Here is a 25,056-nt window from a genome sequence, read left to right as displayed (position 1 = left end):
CTGATGTGTGTGGAGATGATGCTGATGAGGCCAGATACGAGCGCTCACCCAGTCTAGTGTGAGAAAATGTCTCCAGCCAGATAAGCACTCTCAGGAGTCGTCCACCACCAGAGGACACAACGAACATTCGGTGAGACTGTGTGTGTAGTGTGTTGTCTCGTGTGTCTGTGTGCATTGGTGTGTGTGTCGTAGTGTGTGTGTGTGTCGTGTGTGTGTATGTGTGTGTGTTGCGGTTTTGCTGACTCTTGATATCTCCCTCCATCTTCCTTGTATCTTCTCATTCCTGTGATGTCGTCTCTTTGATGTCGGCCGACCATCTAGGATCAAACTTGTTTTTTGTTTCTTCCTGTCGACTCGTCCTCTCACAACCTCCTCTCCTTCCTTCCTCCTCCGGAGAACAGAGAGGGAATTCCTGATATTCGGATTCTCCCACGTCGGTCCTTAAACTCTTAGCCTCAGTACGCTGCACTGCCAGATAACCCTCACGATAAATTGGGCAGGGAGGAGAATACTAAATTTGTGTTTGGAAAGAGAAACAACGAAAAAAAAAAAAAAGCAGCAGCAGCACGAGAGTGTTTGAGTTTGTGTTGGAGCTATGATCGATGGTGTAAACATCTCGGCCCCTGAGCTGTTTACACACTATTCACTGTATTCGATGAGTGATAGAAGACGGCTGCGGTTTGTGTACAGCATGAAGAGGACACACACAAAGTGCTTCAGGCTCTGTCTGTGTTGATGTTTGTTGAGTTGTGTTCTCTCTTTGTTTTTTTTATAACCCAGTGTGTGCGATTCCCTGTTTTGTTTTAACTATTAAATCCAGATTTAAAGTGAGAAACAATTGTGGTGGATGTGAGTGATAAGAACGTGTTGCCCTCGTCCCATGTTAAGCCGACTTCTAGATCCATGCTCGCGGTGTGTGGTGTGAAAACAGGTTCAATCTCTACAGATCATTTCCTCCATCATGACGGCTGTTCATTTACACTTTATTAAAGGGATAGTTCAACATTTTGGCAAATTGGACCATTGCCATAATCCCTATAGTCACCCCCCCCCCCCCCCCCCCCCCCCCCCTTAGCAGTAGGTTCTGTTACCTTTATTATTGTCGGTTTAGCAAGCTCTCTTTTTTAGAACGGCGGTCCGCAGCTAGCCGCTGAAGCAGCTCAGTAGCTACGCTACGGAGGTTAGGGAAGGGTCATGGGATTTCTTGGTTTCCCTCATCAAACTTCATCAAATACACCAATTCCAACAACTCCACAACGCTTTGGTGGACAAGTTGTGGCCTGCACATACACCACGCTATGATGATAATAAACACAACGTTACCAGACAGAGTTTGTTTTAGAGGGATAATTCAGAGACTGCTTGACATGAAAAACTGTCCCTTGGAAGGCAACTGGCCGCATCAGCGGTTTTGCATGACAATTTCCCTCTAAAACAACTCTGTCTGGTAAACGGTGTGTTATTATCTCATAGCGTGGTTGATATTTGTAGTGGCAGCTCCACAACTGCCATGAGTGCAGGATGAGTCATCAAATGTTTTACAGAAAGAGAAAATACATCGATGTTGATGTGAAGCATATTTATTTTTTGACTTGAATTTGATTGATGTCGACAGATAAATGAAAAGTCAACATGTGGACACAGGATTAAAGCTGGAAAAATACATGTGTCACTTCATGGGCTCTTTAAAGTTTCACTAAGCAAAGTTCTGTTCCTCTGTAAAACAACAGCATCAGCTGTTTCATGTTCATTGCAAAAGGAACTACAAACTGACATCTGAATCATTGATTTTACTCTGTTTTCATGTCTCCCTCTTTAATTATCATCATAAGGACCCAACTCAGAATCTTATTTCCATGTTTTCCATCCAGAGGTCGGTACTCAGCACCACATGTCTTTTCTCCTTCATCTGAAAAACCTCCAATCGAGACGAAGATCATTTTGACTTTTCCTCCACTTGTTGCTCATTTCTGTTTTACAGTCTCCTGTTTTTATTTCTGTCTCCTTTCTGCTGAAAATCTTGTTTTTATTCTATAACTCTTAGTCACCGTTCCTCTTTTGCCTTTTTGTCTGCCATTTTTCTTTTCGTTTCCTTTTTCCTCCTCCTCCCTACAGTTCATTTTTCCTCCCGGGCAATCTAAATCAAAACAAAACTCTCTCCTTTTTTTCATTTTTTTTTTCCAATTCTATTAAACATCAGGTTAAAGAGAAAAAAAAAAATCATTTAGCGTGAAAAACCAATTGAGGGACACTCGCACCGGTGTTGCTCATGCATAATTATCTGCAGCTGTCAGTCTGTATTAGGCGGGAAATAAAAAAAAAAAGCGTAAAACAGAAAAAGGCAATGGATGGAAATTGTGACCTCCATTGTTGTGGAGTTACTTCATTAAATGAAACGGAGCAGGGACAGACAGGGCCCTGCAGGGAAAAACAGAAGCTGATGGAAGGGATACTGATAATGTTATGTAGAGGGAGCAACACTTATTTTTCACACCTTCTAGTCAAGTGGAAATGTTGTTTTTTTATTTTTTTTCTATCAGTTGCTTGAGCTAAAACATGGACTCAGGGTTTCCTCATCGTAAACCCAAACACACTGTGTGTTGTGAAATCTGTCGGTAATACGAATTCGATCGCTGATGTCAGCGCAGTGATGTCTTACACATGGGGACTCGCGATGATGTCATCTTTAACTCTGTTGTTCACTTATTGCAAAAGCCGTTTCATGTTTTCACAGGACACAAAATCAATCACCGACGATTCACCCTCTGATCGCTTGATTATGTGTGTTTTTTTTTTAGTATATATAAAAAAAACATCTGGGATTCAGATTTAGTTTGTATGTTTTCCTGCCTGTGTGATGATGATGATGACGCTGCTTCGTTTCCTCCTGCAGGTAAACTGTGGTCCAGGAGTGTGAAGGTGGCCTACAACCTGCTGCACAAACTGGGAACCAAACAGGAACCGCTCGTCAGACCTGGAGACCGGGTGAGTCCAAACACAAAAAACACAAAAAAACCCACAAAAGCAGCATGAACAAATTTCACCCCCAGTTTCAGTTCTTCTTCTTGTTCTGGAGAGAAAACCTCAGGTGTGTCACATCAGTGTGGGACAGTGTTTGTGTTTTAACCAGATTTAACTCTCACGATGATTATGACTTTCTCCTCGTCACCTCTCTGTTTCCGTTTTTTGGGGGTTTCGGTCAAAAGTCCTTGTGCAGCCGATGTTAAGCTGCCGTGAAGCTGACAAGTAGCCCTTGTGAAGCCGATGTGTAGCTGATGTGAAGCTGAAGTGTAGCCGATGTGTAGCTGATGTGAAGCTGAAGAGAAGCTGATGTGAAGCTGAAGTGAAGCTGAAGTGTCGCTGAAGTGTCGCTGATGTGAAGCTGAAGTGAAGCTGAAGTGTCGCTGATGTGAAGCTGTAGTGTAGCCGATGTGAAGCTGAAGTGTAGCCGATGTGAAGCTGAAGTGTAGCCGATGTGAAGCTGAAGTGAAGCTGAAGTGTCGCTGATGTGAAGCTGAAGTGAAGCTGAAGTGTAGCCGATGTGTAGCTGAAGTGAAGCTGTAGTGAAGCTGAAGTGTCGCTGATGTGAAGCTGAAGTGAAGCTGATGTGAAGCTTAAGTGTAGCCGATGTGAAGCTGATGTGAAGCTGAAGTGAAGCTGATGTGAAGCTTAAGTGAAGCTGAAGTGTAGCCGATGTGTAGCTGAAGTGAAGCTGAAGTGAAGCTGAAGTGTCGCTGAAGTGTCGCTGATGTGAAGCTGAAGTGAAGCTGATGTGAAGCTTAAGTGTAGCCGATGTGAAGCTGATGTGAAGCCGACGTGTAGCTGATGTGAAGCTGAAGTGTAGCCGATGTGTAGCTGAAGTGAAGCTGAAGTGAAGCTGAAGTGTCGCTGATGTGAAGCTTAAGTGTAGCCGATGTGAAGCTGATGTGAAGCCGACGTGTAGCTGATGTGAAGCTGAAGTGAAGCTGATGTGAAGCTGAAGTGAAGCTGATGTGAAGCTGAAGTGAAGCTGAAGTGAAGCTGATGTGAAGCTGAAGTGAAGCTGATGTGAAGCTGATGTGAAGCTGAAGTGAAGCTGATGTGAAGCTGAAGTGAAGCTGAAGTGAAGCTGATGTGAAGCTGAAGTGAAGCTGATGTGAAGCTGATGTGAAGCTGAAGTGAAGCTGATGTGAAGCTGATGTGAAGCTGAAGTGAAGCTGATGTGAAGCTGAAGTGAAGCTGATGTGAAGCTGATGTGAAGCTGAAGTGAAGTTGATGTGAAGCTGACGTGTAGCAATTTTGAGGACGACGTGAAGCCGACGTGAAGCTGACCTGTAGCCGACGTGTAGCTCACGTGAAGCCGCCACTCATCACTCATCACTCATCACTTTCTTTAAACATGGACATGTGTTGTCCTTCCTTCTTCCTTCCTTCCTTCCTCCCTCCCTCTCTCTGCCGGTACAATCATCTCATCAGACTCGAGGCCTCTTTACTCACAGGAGACGATGATGCTGAAATGGAAAAAGGTTCAGTAACAGTCCCACATGTGTCGGCTGCCATGCGAAACCCCTCTCCCCCACCGCTCGCCTTTCATCTTTATTTTAAGCTCAATTTCCCGCTCGACTGCAGACGAGGTCCAAACTGGCATGAGGCCATGGTGTGTTTTTGTGTGTGTGTTTTATGCATCTCAGCCGGAAGGGTGTGTGTGTTTTAACTACAGTACGACTCCTTTATTTGGGTCTTATTCACAGTTTTACTGGAGCTTTAATAAGTGGCACACGTAGAGAGATTGCAGTGTATGTGACAGAGGAGTGTGTGTTTATGAAGCTGAGGGGAGTTCATTACACTCAGACACTCAGCAGGAGCTGTTGGTGTTCGGTCGAGTCTGTGACATCTGTGATCTTTATCAGTAACAAACAGCCAGAGCTGAACAGAATCAGTGACGGACAGACAGGTGTGTGTGTGTGTTTTCTTCTTCCAGCAAGAAGCACAAGTTCAAAATCAAAACATTAACTCATTGAGTGCCGCGCTCCTTTCCAAAGTTTTAGTCAAGTGTACCGGCAATTTAGACCATTTTTGACTTTTTATGTAGAGCCATAGTGTATTCTATATTATTGCCACCAACACATACTGTAGCTCAATTGAAAGGTTTAACTTTACGCTTCAAATGGCCACAAACCGTTTGTTTCTACGTGCCTCTGTTCCTGAGAAAAGTCAAGCTAAACATGGCTGGGTTTCACCAAAATCCCTCCTTTTTTTCTAGAAAAGGAGATAGAGCGTCTTTTATGAAAGGTGCGCTGTTTGTGTCTGTCGCTCTTCTGACACTCGCATTTCTGGATCAAAGGGCTCGTATAAGATACTACAACAATTGTTGTTCTATTCACAAAACCACCATCGGGGGGGGGGGGCGCCACTAAACAACAATAACACAGACGCACCGCGCCGTGTCACAGCCTCTCGCCGCGGAACGTGAGGGTCTGTCGGCCACAGCGGTCCTGCTGTGGTACGGGTCGGTGCCGGCGGTCTGCTTTGACCCAGAGACCATCAGATTTTACCGCGGGAGGACTTTGGGGAGGACACGGTGTTGCTCCAGATGAAGACCGGGCGGACTGTCGGCTGAGAGCTTCCTGTTTCTGCTCCGAGCTGCTCGAGCAGCTGGAGCAGCAGCGCAGGTGAGAGCAGAGCAGCTGCTGCTCAGAGCTACGCTACAGAGGCTCATGGGATTTCTTGGTTTCCCTCATCAAACTCATCAAATACACAATCCAACAACTCCACAACGCTCTGGTGGACAAGTTGTGACCTGCACATTCACCACGCTATGAGATAATAACACAACGTTACTAGACAGAGTTGTTTTAGAGGTAAATTCATGCAAAACCGCTGATGCACGTTGCCTTCAGGGACAGTTTTTCAGCAAGCAGTCTCTGTATTTCCCTCTAAAACAACTCTGTCTGGTAACGTTCTGTTATTATCTCATAGCGTAGTGAATGTGCAGGTCACAACTTGTGCACCAGAGCGTTGTGGAGTTGTTGGATTGTGTATTTGATGAGTTTAATGAGGGAAACCAAGAAATCCCATGAGCCTCCGTAGCGTAGCTCTGAGCAGCTCACGGCTCTGCTCCGCCGTTCTAAAAATAGCTTGCACCGACAAATAAAGGTAACGAACCTACTGCTATGACTATAGGGATTATGGCAATGGGCCAATTTGCCAAAATGTTGAACTATCCCTTTAAAAAAACTCAGAGGTTTTTTCCCTCCTGCTTTTCTTGTCTCTGGTCTGCTCCACGGTGGAAACCTGCAGCTCATATCAACATTCGTCCTGTTTGAGGCTCATTACATCACTCTCATTCACTCAGGTGCACTCAACCCCATGCTACACACACACAGTTACACACACACACATTCCCGTCCTGTAGATGGAAACCATTAAGCAGCAGCAGCTCTTCAGTCGGGTTCACTCTTATCACCACAGCTGTAACAGAGCAGCAGATAAAGACTCAGCGTAACGGAGCAGATCCGATCTGATCTCCAAGGAAAATGTAGAAAAATGTTCACGTCGCCTCGACTCAGCCACGTTGGCTTCACCTGCGTCTGGTGGTGTTATAGAGGCTGCTGCAGAAAAGAAGAAACGAGTTTATTACATTTCTCCCAATTTATCATCATTTTTTCTTTTCATCTAAATGTTTGTTTTCACATGAGCTGCTGTTACATCACAGTTTAACCCTCGAGAGGTAGAGAGATGGAGAGAGACTGACCAGACGCCTCCTGACAGATTCAGCTTTTATTCTCCTCTGATAAAAACTCATTATCTGAGTTTCTGGCGTCGGTTCATATCAGCGATCGTCTTTCAGTGTTACACACACACACACACACACACACACACACACACTGCTTCCAGCATTTTTTCCATGTTTCTCTTTTTTCCACTCTTCCTTTTCTTTCCTCTTTGACGTTGTCCATCGTCCTGCAGCAGCAGCTCTGCATTATTCCTCTGTGGGACAGTGGTGCTTTACTTTACTTTATTTGTTTATTTGAATGGGACAGTGCATATTAATGGACATAACATATTTAAATGTGCCGGATTATAGCAAGATGCTTATTTCTGTCCGAAGTCCCATAAAACATAAAAACAGTTCAATAACAGTACATGTTACACATAATAATGTAGAGACAACACAAAAAGGCAAAAAGGCAGCTATGACAATGATGTTAAACTGAGGGAGGGTTTATGGTTAATTAGATTTTTTTTAAATGGGAATAAGAGGAAACTTTTTTTTCTTTTTTCCATTTTAATATATTTCAAATAATGTTTTTTCTTTTCCTGTTTGTTTTCAATTTTTTTTTCTTTTTAACCATTTTTTATGAACTGTATGAGGAGAAGTTTCCTCATCTGCACCTGATACCTGAAAAATTCTATACACAATATATTTTTAATGTTTTATATGTGCAGAAAAATACGTGCAGAATTTATTAAAAATAGGCCTGTGAATATTCACATTTGTCCAGGTCATAGTTATCTCAAAGAAATTATAAATCGAAAGCAACTGGACTTGGTTATTTGTCTAGGAATTAAAAGTAGAAATTCTCAGTTTTTTTTCTTTTTTTTTGGTAAAATGAACTCAAACTTCAAATATATTCTCATTTTAGAGACTATAATCAATATTAATGCAGTTATTTTACTAATATTATAAATAGTATATTCTCATTTAAGAGACCATAATCAATATTAATGCAGTAGTTTTTCCGCTGTTAATCACAGTCTTGTTTTTAATGACCCACCACCAGGGCCGTTGTATAGGGGAGAAAGGTGATGATAATTCTAGGGGCCCAGCGCCCAGTGGGGCCCATAAAAAACCCCAGTAGTCTAATCTTTGTATGACTGATTTATTCTGCGTAAGACCCTGACTAATACTCATAGTACACTGTAAAAACTCAACATCTTTCCAAGAATATTTGTCTTATTTCGTGTCCAAATGTCTCATTTCTAGTCAAAACGAATCGCTTTCCACTTAAAATAAGACTCATTACCTAAAAATTAACTTGTTTTTAGATAATTTTCACTTAAATTCACAATAAATAGAACAATCTGCCAGTGAAAGTAAGTTTTTTGTGCTTGTAATAAGGAAGAAAAACTTCCAAGTGAAAATATGCTTGAAAGAGGTAAAAAGTGTCTAAAAACAAGCTACTTTTAATATGATGTGTCTTTTTTTAAGTATAATGAGATTTGTTTTGACTAGAAATTACATTTTGACTAGAAATAAGACAAATATTCTTGCTAAGATACTTGAGTTTTTGCAGTGTAATGCTGCATTAGCATCAAAACAAAGAAGGCTAAATAAAAAACGATAATACATACGTAGTCTAAGAAAAAAAAAAAGGAAAAGTTAGGGGGAGGGGCCCACTTTAGTATTCTTTAAGGGGGCCCAGAATTCCTAGCAACGGCCCTGCCCACCACACTTGACAATTTGCAGATTTAACTTCGACCAATCACGTGCCTCGCTCGCCTCGGTCTAACCTGTCTCCTCCCGTCCTGCAGGTGGCGCTGGTCTTCCCCAACAACGACCCGGCGGCCTTCATGACGGCGTTCTACGGCTGCCTGCTGGCCGAGGTCGTCCCCGTGCCCATCGAGGTGCCGCTGACCAGGAAGGTGAGTGATGACGTCTTCACCACCAGCTCAGCTCCGGTTTTACTGTTGTTAATTATATGTAAATGAGATGCAAATGAGAACGGCAGCAACGCTTCTCTCTCTCGTGTCAAAACGATTAGGATCAAATTAAAGGTGGTGACACGACACAGACGTTTAGTTAAACAACAGCAACATTATTGTGACTTCATGTGGACGGACAGAACCTGACAACCTGTTACCATGACAACACAGCACAGGCCCGTGGTCGGGTTTGGGTTCAAGTCTGAATCTGCAGATTAATGAGGATATTAGCTGTTATTGATGAATGACCAACTCAAACAAAGAGGCTGTTCTTTTATTTTTTCTTCTTCTCCTTCTTCTTTCTCTTCTTTTTTTCTTCTCTTCTTTTTCTCTTCTCCTTCTTCTTTCTCTTTTCTTCTTTTTTCTCTTCTTTTTCTCTTCTCCTTCTTTCTCTTTTCTTCTTTTTTCTCTTCTTTTTCTTTTTCTCTTCTTTTTTTCTTCTCATTTTCTCTCTTCTTTTTCTCTTCTCCTTTCTCTTTTCTTCTTCTTTCTCTTCTTTTTTCTTATCCTTTTTTCTCTTCTTTTTCTCTTCGCCTTCTTTCTCTTTTCTTCTTCTTTCTCTTCTTTTTTCTCCTTCTTTCTCTTCTTTTTTCTTCTCCTTCTCCTTCTTCTCCTCCTCCTTCTTGTTCTTCTTGTTCTTGTTCTTCTTCATATCTCTCTGTTTGTGGGGGTTTTATGAAAACATGAATGAGTCACTGAGGTGTAATCACAACCAAATGTGTGTGTGTGTTGTTGCTGCTGTGGGTCTGACTCACAGTTTGGACCGAGTGTCATCGTCAGAACGACTGATGTCCGATTCTGGGTCGGTGGAGGTCTGAGAATGGAAACGTTTATTTTGTTTGTTTTTTATTCATTTTCTTTCCAATAGTTTCCTTGTTCTCTGAAATAACAGGATAAACTGGATGTCTAAATAAAAGTTAAGTAGAAAATGAGAAAAGCTTCTTACTCATCCTCCTGGTCTCAATTTGCACGGAAAAAAACAAACAGACTGAGCCTTTAAACCAGCCGTCAGGACTTCCTGTCACTTTGTGATGTCACAACTAAGCCCCGCCCCCTCACCACCTGGACGACACCGTCCAACCAACACTTTGCAGGATTTGGTTTCTCTGAGTGTTTTATTCTGAAATCTGCTTTATTTTCATTGGATCACTTTAGAAAAAAACAGTCAGCCAATCAGAAGAGAGAGAGTCAGACCTTCGTCCTCTCTTCTGATTGGCTGAGACCGACCTGTTGTTACTGGAGCTCCAGAGAGAAGCTGAGAGAGAATAAGATGGAAAACTACACTGAGATGGTTTTTTAGATCTTCTCATGGATCAAACCTTCAAAATAAAACACAACAGAGGAACCAGAGGCGTGTATTGATTGATCACAACCCGACTCGACCCGATCAACCACCTGTGATGTGTGTGTGTGTGTCTCTCTGCAGGACGCCGGCAGTCAGCAGATCGGCTTCCTGCTGGGCAGCTGTGGAGTGACGGTGGCTCTGACCAGCGACGCCTGTCACAAAGGGTTACCCAAGAGTCCCACCGGAGAGATCCCACAGTTCAAAGGTCCACACACACACACACACACACACACACACACACACACACACACACACACACACACACACAAACACACACACACACACATAGACACACAGATCCTGTCATCATCGCACCTGTGCACCGTCTCACAAACACTGGTGTTAAATATCAGGACTGTGTTTCCAGTTTCAGAGGAAATTCCTCCAGTACATGTATCGTTATTGTCGTTAATAATCCTCCTCCAGATTTATTTATTTTACTTAATTTTAAATGTAATTTTTTTTCGCTTTATCAACAACAAGGAAACAGTAGTTTATTACAGTTTATATACATAATTATAATAATATTTATCTATAACAGTTTATTACACATTTGTCACATGAGCATCTGTCAAATTTGTTGATCAATCAAACTTTATTGATGCTGGAAAACAGTGATGTGTTTCCTGTTTCTGTTGATGTAGAAAGCAGTTTTTGAAATGGATTTAAAAGCTCAAACAGAGAGAAAGGATGATGAAATAAAATTAGATCAAATTTAAAGGGATAGTTCAACATTTTGGCAAATTGGCCCATTGCCATAATCCCTATAGTCATAGCTGTAGGTTTGTTACCTTTAATTGTCGGTGCAAGCTATTTTTAGAACGGCAGAGCAGAGCCGTGAGCTGCTCAGAGCTACGCTACGGAGGCTCATGGGATTTCTTGGTTTCCCTCATCAAACTCATCAAATACACAATCCAACAACTCCACAACGCTCTGGTGGACAAGTTGTGACCTGCACATTCACCACGCTATGAGATAATAACACAACGTTACCAGACAGAGTTGTTTTAGAGGGAAATCCATGCAAAACCGCTGATGCGCGTTGCCTTCAGGGACAGTTTTTCATCAAGCAGTCTCTGCATTTCCCTCTAAAACAACTCTGTCTGGTAACATTGTGTTATTATCTCATAGTGTGGTGAATGTGCAGGTCACAACTTGTCCACCAGAGCGTTGTGGAGTTGTTGGATTGTGTATTTGATGAGTTTGATGAGGGAAACCAAGAAATCCCATGAGCCTCCGTAGCGTAGCTCTGAGCAGCTCGCGGCTCTGCTCCGCCGTTCTAAAAATAGCTTGCACCGACAATTAAAGGTAACAAACCTACTGCTATGACTATAGGGATTATGGCAATGGGCCAATTTGCCAAAATGTTTAACTATCCCTTTAAATGCATATAAACCCTCATAAAACACACACACACACACAGACACATGCTCAGAGGTCAGAGTGGTGGTCGATGTCTCTTGTTTCCTGTGTGATGGCAGCAGACAGAGGGCTGAGTGATGGACGATAGAGAGAAACAGAGAGAGAGAGAGAGAGAGAGAGAGTTGGTGAAGCGGTGACGCAGATCGATAGAGAGACGACGGAGAAGACGGATGAAAGATGGAGGTAGAGAGACATTAGCACTGAACAGAGAGAGAGAGAGAGAATCTCCTAGTGATTAATAACGACTGTTTGCTTTTCAGTAATGGACGTATAAATAGCAACGTGATGCCGCCAGATTCACCGCTCCTCACTCAGCAGCATGGATTTACTGTGTGTGTGTGTGTGTGTGTGTGTGTCTGTCTGTCTGTGTGTGTGTGTGTGTGTGTGTGTGTGTGGCTCATTAAGCTGGAGTGCTCCTCTTATTGATCAGCAGGCTTTAAACTCATCTCATTCACATGGCTGATTGTTTCTTCTGTCTCGCTGCCCGGCAGGAACATCAGCATTAATTCAGACATAACAGCTCTACCACACACACACAGAGACACACACACACAGAGACTCACACACACACACACACACACACACACACACACACACACACACACACACACACACACACACTCACACACTCACACAGACACACACTCGGGGGTTTTTACTTCTGCTTCTGTCTGTGTGTGACAGCGGGAGTTGAAATCCAGACGCTCGACTGATGATGTGATAACACACCAATATCTATCGAGATGATGCTGACGTCATGGCAACAGAGACTGCAGTGTTTTTTTTCTACAGTTTTTCACATCTGTCAACTCAAAACACATTTTATAAATAAATAAATAAGGAGTTTAATTCTGAAAAAACAAACGAACAGATGAAACCAGGGAGAATCAAAATGGAAAACACATTGTTCACGACAAGAAGCTGCAGAAATGTTTGTTATAATGTGAAGTTTTTATGTTTATATAAACTCTGACACCTGCTGCTGTGTGTTGGAAACTGTTTATAGTAGCAAAGGAGAATTTAGTGTTTTAGTAACTTAAATTGTGAGAAACACTTTTATAAACGAGTGTCTCAAAGTGGTTTAATTTTCAGGCCAGTTGAGAACTCTATTCCTTGTTTTTTATGTTTTTTTCCCCTGGTTACCTCCTCCTCCTCTTCCTCCTCCAGCTGGGTCACACATGATATTTGTATACAACTTTGGACCGGCTGGGACTTGTAGCGCCGCATTATGTAATGATGTCATACAGTTTCACCTCATGATGTAATAACGCCGCATTTTGTAATAAGTTGTTACATAATGCACCAAATTATTACAGTTTTTTCATTAAAAAAGTGCAACAACCACATTTTGTAATAATTTGGTGCATTATGTAACAATTTATTACAAAATGTGGCAAAGTTTATTACATAATGCGGTGTTATTACGTACAGAACTGTTACCTAGTGAATGGAAACGACCCAAAAGCAGTAACGAGGGAGAGCCCATATCGCCCGTAATTAGCTTAGCTCAAACACTGGAATTGTAGGCTATAGGTAGTGTTAGCCTGCCTCCTCCTAAAGTCATCAGAGAAACTCTTCAGCAACTCTAAACGGAAACCGGTGGGCCGATCTTGGTCTCAGAGCTGACAAAACTCTCCGGTAAGGCATCTTGAGCGGTCAAATGCCGCTAACGGGACGAGATCGGTCAAAACGGAGGGTTCAAGCAAAGACGGTTTATTTTTGTTCAAGCTAGCTACATCGAGGGGAGGCAAGCTTCCTATTTCAACGTAAAAGCACAAATTCTATCGTCATGGTTTTCTGTATGTAAAGGGCAACAGGTGTTTTATTTTGTGAAAGTAACCAGAAGTGCGTTGGTCACAACGGCTAGCTTGAGTAGCGCCGAATTCGTCCGAACAAAAATGTAAACAGCTGGTATTTAGACAAATTAACGACACACTGCTGATCTAAACGGCTACTTTCTCACCTAAAAATGTTTGAAATGTTGAAGTGATATATTATATATAGAGTTTAGAGCTAAAATGAAATCAGCTTCTGACTGCTGACTGCTGTACACTTCCAGTGTTTGAGCTAAGCTAATTACGGGCGATACGGCTCTATCTCCCTTGTTACTGCACGCACAGTTGAAAGGATGGTGTCTATCTGCTGGTCATGGACTCGGGAGTGAGGCAAGACACGAAAAAAAAATGTTGGCGTATCACTTTAAAGAAAACAATAAGTGACCAAATCCAGTTAAAAAAAACCTGGTTCCAGTCCCGGTCTGATCTAATCGAGACTTCGTTACCCATAATCCCCTTCTTTCACACGTTTGTCTTGTGTCCTCTTGTGTCCAGGCTGGCCCAAGCTGCTGTGGTTCGTGGCCGAGTCCAAACACCTGTCCAAACCGCCCCGAGACTGGTTCCCACATATCAAGGACGCCAACCAGGACACGGCCTACATCGAGGTGACACACACACACACACACACACACACACACACACACACACACACACACACACACACACACACCAAAACATTTCCACATGTCGTGTGGTTTCTCTCTGGTGAATGGAAATCAATGTTTAACACGTCTTCTGGATTAGAGGCGGTCAATTCTCTCATCCCGTCTGATTGATTAGAATTTACCTAACGACCCCTCGGGCGGCGACGAGGCTTTAATTGCACCGGCGGCTCGAGGAGAAAAAAAAAAAAATCATGGTGATTGAAAAAAAAGGCCGAGAGGAAAATGATGAAAGAAAGAAGAAGAGGGGATGATTGAAAAACGATCGACCTTCAGCTCAGAGACGGACGTCGTCCTCGTCTTTTTGTTTGAGAGACAATGTCTCTTCATTTTGCCAGAGTGGAGCCAGGCTTTTATTTTGAAAAGAATACGACCTGTTACTCAGACGTTGCTCTGCTTCTGGAAACTTAAATCCATCAGTCAGTTCTTCTACAGCTGAATCAGCCTAAGGAAATATAATAATATTATTATTGTATAGTTTTATAACTCAAACTGAAGAAGAACTTTCTTTATTCGTCCCACGATGGGAAATTTAGAGGAAAACTAATGAAAACAAAGTAATAAAAGCAGCATTTGGTTAAAAAGAAATGTATATATGTATGTACAGACCAGCAGTAAAGAGGAACAGGAAGTTATTTAGTGGATTGATGCTAATTAGGTTAATAAATGACGAGGATGACTTTTTTTTTATTGCAACAGAACAGATTTCTGTTTTATTGGATGTACGAATAAATATAAATGTTACTGTGATGTGTGACGAAAGTGGCTGCTGCAATTTGTATTTATATATACCGGTAAATATATATTAGGGCTGTCAATCGATTAAAATAAATGAACTAATTAATCGCACAATTTTCTGTTATAAATCGCGAATAAACTGTATTTGTCTGTGTATAATCATCAAATTAGTGTAGAATAAACACAGAGAAAGTATATTTAAATTCAAATACTATTTTAATGGCTTTCTTTAATCGTTAAACACAGTTTCTCTACATGTGTTGAAGTGCAGGCTGAATATCAAAACCATACCGCACTAATATATATTTATATATATTTACATCAGGGGGAAAAAAATCACAGTGAGGATGTAGAGGACTCCAAAACTATCAAATTTACAATACAAATGGCGACATAGGAACAACGACATCATCAGTGGAAATGATTCGTTCAGTGTCGGAGTTTCTTCATCGTGAGAAAAAGACGAAACATCTCAGGAACAATGAAGGATGTGAAAGTGAAACCAACGAGTCTCTGTCTGTGTCTCTGTCTGTGTCTCTGTGTCTGTCTCTGTCTGTCCAGTATAAGACGTGTAAGGACGGCAGCGTCCTCGGTGTGACGGTGATGAGGATAGCGATGCTCACACACTGTCAGGCCCTCACACAGTCCTGCTCATACACAGAAGGTAAGAGATACACACACACTCTTAACACACACACGTTTTTACAGCTCCTCATTTTATTCTCTCTCTGAATAACGTGTGTGTGTGTGTGTGTGTGTGTGTGTGTGTGTCGTCCTCCAGCTGAGACCATAGTGAATGTATTAGACTTCAAGAAGGACGTCGGACTGTGGCACGCCGTCCTGACCGTGAGTCTCAACCCACACACACACACACACACACACACACACACACACACATTCAAACACATGTTCACATATGGTGTTATCATAATAACTGTGTGTGTGTGTGTGTGTGTGTGTGTGTCAGAGTGTGATGAACATGATGCATGTCATCAGTATCCCCTACGCCCTCATGAAGGTCAACCCTCTGTCCTGGATCCAGAAAGTCTGTCAGTACAAAGGTAAAAACCTGTCATATCACTGAGAATCAATCAGTCAATTAATTAATTGATTATGATTAATTAAACTTCTTCTGTCCGTTAAAGGGACATTGTGTAACTTCTCCTGTTATCTATTCACGAAAATCGATTATTTGTTTCAAAAGTCTGTTTTTCATTCATCAATAATCCCCCCCATCAACAAACTGAAGTGTTCCTTTCAGCTCTGAATGAGCCGTTCATATCATTCATATCTCCATGGAGCGGGTAAGCTCGGTGCTGCTGCCATGTGGTGTCGCCATGTTTTTACGTTCAGTGGCAGCGTGACGGTAGGAAACCATGGAAACTCAGCGGAGACACCGGAGCTGTCGGCTCAGGTCGAGGTGGCGTCTGTGAAAAGTCACCGCGGTAACGCAGTGAGGAGGAATGGAGCGTTACACTGATGCTGCATTCACCTGCAGTCGGGCAGACGGCCGTCGATAACAAACCAGATGTCATTTTAGTCACAGAAGTCGAGAGAAAGCCGGTAAAACGTGGGTCAGGTAAACAATACCACATCGCCATGACAACATATTGTCACATGTATTGTTATACCTCGTGCTGACGGACCACTTGTTTACATAGAGGCTCGTTTATGCCGTTAGTGCAGCGGCTGTCGTCCGTCTGCCGTCTGCCCAATTTCACGTGAATGCAGCAGGAAAAATACGATTGAGTTGCTTGCAATTTACAACAGCAACGCTAGATGGGAGGAATTCCTACACAATGTCCCTTTAATGAGACACCTGTTTGTTTAACGTGGTCGTTTCTTCTCTCACTAAAAAACAACATAAAAACGTCAGCTGATGAGATTTTATCATATTAATGTTCAGGTTTTTTTATTTGTTTTGTTTATTTTACTTTTTACAACATCAACATAGAGATTTACAGCGACCTGATCTGTGTGTGTTTTAATGTGTGTGTCTGTGTGTGTGTGTGTGTGTGTGTGCGTGCAGCCAAAGTGGTGTGTGTGAAGTCGCGGGACATGCACTGGGCTCTGGTGGCTCATCGGGACCAGAGGGACGTCAACCTGAGCTCCCTGCGCATGCTGGTGGTGGCCGACGGTTCGAATCCCTGTAAGTCATCAAGTCATTACAAACTGAAGGGTTCAACATCTGGGAACCGAGAATATTATTAATACAATAAACACACAACAACAACAACAACAAAACCATTGTTTATAGAATAGAAAAATAGAATAGTACTCATGGTGTCACAGCAGCTCCGATAGAATAGAATAATCACTAAATAAATAAATAAAGATAACTTAGAAAGATTAAAATAACTTAGGCTAGCAATGGTGTTAAAGGGATAGTTCAACATTTTGGCAAACTGGCCCATTGCCATAATCCCTATAGTCATAGCAGCAGTAGGTTCATTACCTTTAATTGTCGGTGCAAGCTATTTTTAGAACGGCGGAGCAGAGCCGTGAGCTGCTCAGAGCTACGCTACAGAGGCTCATGGGATTTCTTGGTTTCCCTCATCAAACTCATCAAATACACAATCCAACAACTCCACAACGCTCTGGTGGACAAGTTGTGAGCTGCACATTCACCACGCTATGAGATAATAACACAACGTTACCAGACAGAGTTGTTTTAGAGGGAAATTCATGCAAAATTGCTGATGCACTTCACCTTTGGGGGCAGTTTTTCATCAAGCAGTCTCTGTATTTCCCTCTAAAACAACTCTGTCTGGTAACGTTGTGTTATTATCTCATAGCGTGGTGAATGTGCAGGTCACAACTTGTCCACCAGAGCGTTGTGGAGTTGTTGGATTGTGTATTTGATGAGTTTGATGAGGGAAACCAAGAAATCCCATGAGCCTCCGTAGCGTAGCTCTGAGCAGCTCACGGCTCTGCTCCGCCGTTCTAAAAACAACTTGCACCGACAATTAAAGGTAACGAACCTACTGCTAAGACTATAGGGATTATGGCAATGGGCCAGTTTTCCAAAATGTTGAACTATCCCTTTAACGAGTTTAACGACTCTCTCTCTCTCAGGGTCCATCTCCTCCTGCGACGCCTTCCTCAACGTCTTCCAGTCCAAAGGGTTGAAGCCCGAGGTCATCTGTCCCTGCGCCAGCTCCCCCGAGGCGCTGACGGTGGCCATCAGGAGGTACACACACACACACACACACACACACACACACACACACACACGGTAAATCATGATAAAACATCAGATTTTACAATATAAATGTGTAAAATTTCCCCGCTCCCTCCCTCTGTGACGTGTCGCTACAGTTTGTTGACAGTCTGGTGGTTTTGGTCCTGTGACTGTGAACTCATCGTTAACCAGAGCAGCTGTCAGTCACATGTCGCCTCAGGGTCCTAATTACACTGTGTGTGTGTGTGTGTGTTTTTATAGATTTAATGACGTGTGTTTGTACCACACACATGCTAATAAAAAACACTTCATCTAAGTGGGTGTGACGGTAATGAACTCACTTTATTTACACACACACACACACACACACACACAGTCTGGAGATAGACGTCAAAACTTTCCCAGAAGAAGATCGGGACTTTTCTAAAATGTTGTAATTCCCTGAAACTGAACAGCGAGACTGAAAGATGAAATAAGAACAAGATGTCTTGGTCATTTTTACAAAAGTTTCCTCTCTGTCATTAATTCCTGAAAAATTAAAAACTAGAAATTTACAAAAAAAAACTCTGATTCTTGTAAAAAAAAAAAAAGAAGAAAAAATCCCTTTTTTAACTTCTCAAATTCATTAAAAATGACCTCACTTTCTAACATTGTTCTCACTTTCCCCAAAAATCTACTCACTCAACAAATGTCCTTAATTACCCCCCCCCAAAAAAAGTAATTAAATGTCTTAATTTTACAACAATGTCTTTAAAAATGTTTAAAAACTGATTATTTTGCTTTTCAAAAATATAAAATAGATCCACAGTTCTTCTTTATGACAGAGTATTAGGGCCACATTGAGAAAAAACACAGACTTCGAGAATAAAGTCAAATTTACAAGAATAAAGTTGTACATTTCCTACGAGAAAAAAGTCATAACATTACGAGAATAAAGTCGTAAATTTACGAGAATTAAGTTATACATTTCCTACGAGAAAAAAGTCATAACCCTACGAGAATAAAGTTGTAAATTCACGAGAATAAAGTCGTAAATTTATGAGAATAAAGTTGTAAATTTACTACTTTTTTTTAATTTGTCAATGTGGCCCTAATACTCCGTCGTACTTCTTTGCTTTGGACATTTTATGATTTTACAAAAATATTGATGATGATGATTTTTTTTTAAAGTCTCTGATTTCCAATTTTAAAGAGTCCTCACTCTCTGAAATTATCTTAAAAACGTTCAAACTTTACAGTTTTCACCACAACTACCAAAGAACATGTCGTCTTTCAGGATGTTTTTTTCCGTCCTTCTCCAAAGACGCTGTGACTTAATCTAAATGTCTCTGTCTCCCCCCCCCTCTAGGCCGCTGGAGGAGGGCAGCACGCCTCCGGGCCGCGGCGTGTTGTCCATGCAGGGTCTGAGTCACGGCGTGATCCGGGTCGACTCGGAGGAGAAGCTGTCGGTGCTGACGCTGCAGGACGTCGGCTCGGTGATGCCCGGAGGTGAGACACAGGACACAGGACACAGACTGAGACACTTTCTGTCTGTTTTTATCCTAGTTTATTTCAAACCAGACCACAGCAGCCAGACATCCATCCCCCCATTTACATACATATAGACACATAAAGACACCATCAAGACACACATGACAACAAATAATGCAAACTCCCTCAACAACTTTCCTATATTTATTTATTTAACCAGCCCCATCTCCCCTACTGTACAAATCAAACATCTGTTGTTTAGACACAGATTTAAGGGTTGTTCTTGTGAGCTGCTGGTTTTCCCTGTTAAAAGGGTTTTCCCAGGAGTTTTTCCTCAGTGGATGTGAGGGTCTAAGGTCAGAGGATGTTGTTACAATGCCATGTAAAGCCCTTTGAGACAAACTGTTTGTAAAAACGGGCTATACAAATTGCATTGCCTTGCCTTGCCTGTGCCAGTTTATGTTTACCCCCAAGGTCACTCTCAAAGTCTTTGGATAATAACAGGTAGTTGATTATGTTTTGCCCTATAGGCAATTTGTACAGTTTTTAATTTGATCAAATCTTGAAATTTCAATGCAGCTGCCCTCAAGAACAGGTCATTGGTATGTTTCTGTCTGTTGGTCTGAGAGCTGCAGTGATCGTGTCTCTGCTGTTGAACTTCCTGGATCAGTTAGTTTAAAGAATAGATTTTCCGATTCATACCGATCTTTATTTGAAAGATCCGATATCAATGAATAAAATCCTCAGATCGATCTGTTAAGGCGTGATGGTTCCTGTTTGTTCTCACAGCACTGCTGTTGCTGCACTGTTTCCTTCTGGACTGGCTCATGTTGAATTAATGTGCACTAATGTCACTGCTTTTGGGTCAATTTTCAATGTAAACATGAATATTTTCAATAACACTCCAGTTAGAGTTCCACCTTTGTTCAGTTTCCAGCATTAGTTCTGTGAAAATCTCTTTCACAACCAATAAAACTGGTATTAAAACAAAAATATCTGTAAATGAATCAATATCCAATCGATTTGGGAATCAGAGTGATGGAGTTTGTCTCCGTCTGTCCGTCCTCTGCAGGGGTGATGTGTGTGGTGAAGCCCGAGGGCGTCCCGCTGCTCTGTAAAACCGACGAGATTGGAGAGCTGTGCGTTTGCTCTGTTGCCACGGGAGCCTCCTACTATGGTCTGGCCGGCATGACCAAGAACACCTTTGAGGTGAGCGTGCGGACGCCTCTCTCCACCGTCCTGTCTCTGTCTCTGTCTCTCTTTTTCTCTGTCTCTCTGTCTTTGTGTCTTTCTCTTTGTGTCTGTCTTTTGTCTCTTTGTCTCCGTCTCTTTGTGTCTGTCTCGGTCTCTTTATGTCGGTCTCTTTATCTCTGTCTTCGTCTCTTTGTCTCTGTCTTTGTCTCTCTGTGTCCGTCTCCCTGTCTCCGTCTCTTTATCTATGTCTCTTTGTCTCTGTCTCCGTCCCCGTCTCCCTTGACGACGCCCCGTCCCCCCTCCCCTGCAGGTCTTCCCCATGTCCAGCGGCGGCGTCCCGGTCAGCGAGTGTCCCTTCACCAGGACGGGGCTGCTGGGCTTCGTGGGACCGGCCGGTCTGGTCTTCGTGGCGGGGAAGATGGACGGGCTGATGGTGGTCGGCGGCCGGCGGCACAACGCCGACGACATCGTTGCCACGGCGCTGGCTGTGGAGCCCATGAAGTTTGTGTACAGGGGCAGGTACGTGTGTCTCCTTTACATGTTACTGATGGGATGTCGTTACACTTCAGCTGTCACAGTGTGTGTGTGTGTGTGTGTGTGATGCAGGATAGCAGTGTTCTCCATCACGGTGCTCCATGACGAGAGGATCGTGGTGGTTGCCGAGCAACGGCCCGACTCCACAGAGGAGGACAGCTTCCAGTGGATGAGCCGAGTCCTGCAGGTGAACTGGCCCTGACACACACACACACACACACACACACACACACACACACACACACACACACACACACACACACACACACACACACACACACACACCACAAATGCTAAGCAACAGCAACAAATGTGAATTAATCCACCACAGAAAATAATCCCCAACAAATCCAGATGTTTCCTCTGGTGTGTTACGCCCCGTTACCGTGGAAATGATAAAAGGAAAAGGGAAAAACTACAAGAGAACGACACGTTGGCCTTCACTGTGCAGCACATTCGCCACAGACTGACAAAAAAAATTAAAAATACAGTTGAGGTTTTAAACATAACTTATCCAAGTGCATTTTCATAACAGGTAAGTAAAAGATTGTAAATAAAAAGTTATATAAAATAAAACTATTTTATCTATAACTGTTGTTAGTGTTTCTGTTGTTGTTCCTCTACCTGCAAGGCAAAAGCAGTCAAACACAGAGCAGATGATCAATCATCATTTTAACATTTTTAACTCTTAACTTTTAAAACAATTAATTATTATCCCTCTTCCCATCACTCTACCTAATGAATTACCATTGCAACATATGAAAAATCATGAACTATCTATTTAATCAAGTCTGGCCATGAATTATTATTCTTTTAGCCATAGGATCCCTCGTCTTTTTTTATCATTCTCAACAGTATAACCATGACACAAGCAGCTGTTTGACGAAAAATAGGTACATAAACAAAATAAACTTGACGATTTTTTAAAGTTTAAATGTTCAGCAGGAAGCAGGAGATTTATTGACGATAAGAAAACGACTGACTTCACCTTCAGCTGCTCACACACACACACACACACACACACACACACACACAGAGTCAGTCTCCACCACTGAGCTGTTCAGTCATGCTGTGCAGCAGCAGCAGCAGCAGCAGCAGCAGCAGCAGCAGCAGCAGCAGCAGTAGCAGCTCTGTCTCTCTCTGTGGAGACTGTGGTGAAACTATAAAAGCCGTCTGCATTTTTACGGCTGCAGTAAAACCAGATCTCTCTATCCCTCCACCGTCGCAGATATTCCGTCCGTCTGTGTTTTTCATTTCGCTCGTCTGGTCTCTCAGACACAGTCGGCGTTCACATCACCGTGAAATGAACATTACCAGCTTCGGGGAAACAGTGAATAATCAGAGGAATGAATGAATACGTCTCTACTAGTGATGTCACGATTATGAATTTTCTTGGTACGATTATTGTCAGAGAAATAATCACGGTATTACGATCATCACAATTATTAAACATTAATTAATTTCACAACACTATGAATGTGTAAAATCTAATGAAAATAGTAAAAAATATATATATATATATAATTACATTACTAATTATTTACACAGAATAATTAGGTTAATATTAAAGTAAGTAATCTATTAATAGTTTTTTTATTTATTACAAATGACACACTAACATTTAAATTCCTACCAATTCAATGTTATGTTAGGAAAATTAACATAATTTAAACCAGTACTGTATCTGTGCATTTACCTTTATTTTGGTGCGTATTTGCCGATATGGTTCCAACATAATCTTTTTTGGAAAGTGACGGTATATAGGAATCGTGACGATTAAAGCAGAAGTAAGCGATCCGGTCGTTCTTCTTGACTTCTTGTCAGCCGATGGAGTTAGCAGTACCCGCCCTCGTCCCTACGTCACCACATTCACGCGCATCCCTTGGCTGCACACACAGAGAGGACCGCCCCTTTATGCCGTTCTCTCTCCTCATTGGATAAAGGTTGTAGGATACAAGGAAAGTTTTCTCCTCGGCTTACAGCAGAGCAGAGTGACCAGACCAAACACTCTATATAAGTGATTGCTGTCCGAAGATATAACTACATTCCGCTTACTTCTGCTTTAATTAATTGTGGCGTTTAAATACTGTGGTTAATTGCGAAAACAAGTTATCGTGACATCCCTAGTCTCTACGTCGTCTTTTACGACAGGCATCACTTCATTAAATCATGAGAAACTGAATAAATCTTGTTTTGTATTTCCGCCACCACTAATAAAACAAAATAACGATAGAGACAAAACGATATATTTATCAAAAATGGGCCCATTAACAAGTGTGGGTAGCGTAGATTCATCCACATTACTATGAGACTTTTTTATTGTCGCGGAATTTTTCGTTCTGCCGATGGAGAAACTCCTCGTTGTCCCTTTAAATCATGAAAAAAAAATAAAAAAATATATATAAATAAATCCTGTTTTGTCTAAAAGAAACCAAACAACCTTTTCTACTCTGTCCTACCCCCGTCCAGGCGATAGACGGTATCCACCAGGTGGGGGTCTACTGCCTGGCTCTGGTGCCGTCCAACACGCTGCCCAAGACGCCGCTGGGGGGCATCCACCTGTCGGAGACCAAGCAGCTGTTCCTGGAGGGGGCGCTGCACCCCTGCAACGTCCTGATGTGTCCACACACCTGCGTCACCAACCTGCCCAAACCACGGCAGAAACAACCAGGTAGATGCTGGAAGAAGAGAAAGACAGAGGGAAAGAAAGAAAGAAAGAAAGAAAGACAAAAAAAGAAAAAAGAAAGACAGAAAAAAGAAGGAAAGACAGACAGAAAGAAGGAAAAAGAAAGAAAGAAAGACAGAAAAAAGGAAAACGAAAGAAAGACAGGCAGAAAGAAAGAAACGGAAAAAAAAAACGGCCGGCAAGAAAGACAGAAAGAGAGAAAGACAGACAGACAGAAAAAAAGAAAAAGAAAGAAAGACAGAAAGATAGAGAGACAAAAAATAAGGAAAGACAGAAAAAAGAGAGACAGACAGAAAAAAGAAAGACAGACAGAAAAAAAAGGAAAAAGAAAGAAAGACAGACAGACAGAAAGAAAGAAAGAAAGAAAGAACGGCCAGCAAGAAAGACAGAAAGAAAGAAAGACTGACAGACAGAAAAAAAGAAAAAGAAAGAAAGACAGAAAGATACTGTAGAGACAAAAAAATAAGAAAAGACAGAAAAAAGAGAGAAAGACAGACAGACAGAAAAAAGAAAGAAAGACAGAAAAAAGGAAAAAGAAAGAAAGACAGAAAAAAGGAAAAAGAAAGACAGGCAGACAGAAAGAAAGACAGAAAGATACAGAGACAAAAACAGGAAAAGTGAGGAAAAAAGAAAGACAGACAGACAGAAAGATGTTTAATCTGCTCCTCACATGGCTCCTCATCTTCATCGTCTCCCTCCTCCTCCTCCTCCTCCCCCTCCTCTTCCTCTTCCTCCTTCTCCTCCTCCTCCTCCTCCTCCTCCCCCTCCTCTTCCTCTCCTCCTCCTCCTCCTCCTCCTCCTCCTCCTCCCCCTCCTCCTCCTCCTCCTCCTCCTCCTCCTCCTCCTCCTCCTCCTCCTCCTCCCCCTCCTCCTCCTCCTCTCTCTCCCTCCTCCTCCTCCTCCTCTCTCCTCTTCTTCCTCCTCCTCCTCCTCCTCCTCTCCTTCTCCTCCTCCTCCTCTCCTCTCCTCCTCCTCTCTCCTCCTCCTCCTCCCTCCTCCTCCTCCTCCTCCTCCTCCTCCTCTCCTCCTCCTCCTCCTCCTCCTCCCTCCTCCTCCTCCTCCTCCTCCTCCTCCTCCTCCTCCTCCTCCTCCTCCTCCTCCCCCTCCTCCTCCTCCTCCTCCTCCTCCCTCCTCCTCCTCCTCCTCATCCCTCTCCTCCTCCCTCCTCCTCCTCCTCCTCATCCCTCTCCTCCTCCTCCTCCTCTCTCCTCCTCCCCCCCTCCTCCTCCTCCTCCTTTTCCTCCTCCCCCTCCTCCTCCCCTCCTCCTTCTCCTTCTCTCCTTCTCCTCCTCCTCCTCCTCCCT

General features: G+C 42.6%; 1 protein-coding gene across 4 annotated transcripts in view; it reads left to right on the top strand.

The window, feature by feature from the left end:
* Positions 1 to 25,056, top strand: part of LOC146969876 (disco-interacting protein 2 homolog C) — a 205,642-nt gene that overhangs the window by 149,385 nt on the left and 31,201 nt on the right. For all 4 annotated transcript variants that reach the window (XM_085805381.1, XM_085805378.1, XM_085805379.1 and 1 more), the window contains exons 9-22: positions 2,894 to 2,985; positions 8,515 to 8,625; positions 10,112 to 10,235; positions 13,783 to 13,892; positions 15,249 to 15,351; positions 15,469 to 15,533; positions 15,655 to 15,748; positions 16,717 to 16,836; positions 17,763 to 17,877; positions 19,217 to 19,356; positions 20,411 to 20,547; positions 20,843 to 21,051; positions 21,139 to 21,253; positions 23,536 to 23,737. In XM_085805381.1, coding sequence (XP_085661507.1) covers positions 2,894 to 2,985; positions 8,515 to 8,625; positions 10,112 to 10,235; positions 13,783 to 13,892; positions 15,249 to 15,351; positions 15,469 to 15,533; positions 15,655 to 15,748; positions 16,717 to 16,836; positions 17,763 to 17,877; positions 19,217 to 19,356; positions 20,411 to 20,547; positions 20,843 to 21,051; positions 21,139 to 21,253; positions 23,536 to 23,737 — 1,737 coding nt within the window. The remainder of the gene's footprint in view (positions 1 to 2,893; positions 2,986 to 8,514; positions 8,626 to 10,111; positions 10,236 to 13,782; positions 13,893 to 15,248; positions 15,352 to 15,468; positions 15,534 to 15,654; positions 15,749 to 16,716; positions 16,837 to 17,762; positions 17,878 to 19,216; positions 19,357 to 20,410; positions 20,548 to 20,842; positions 21,052 to 21,138; positions 21,254 to 23,535; positions 23,738 to 25,056) is intronic.

The sequence above is a fragment of the Trachurus japonicus genome, chromosome 17 (genome assembly GCF_045865225.1).
Source record: "Trachurus japonicus isolate A0001 chromosome 17, Traja_1.0".
Taxonomy (NCBI): Eukaryota; Metazoa; Chordata; class Actinopteri; order Carangiformes; family Carangidae; genus Trachurus; species Trachurus japonicus.
The sequence above is the reverse complement of the archived record's forward strand: the minus strand, read 5'-3'. Positions and strand labels throughout refer to the sequence as shown.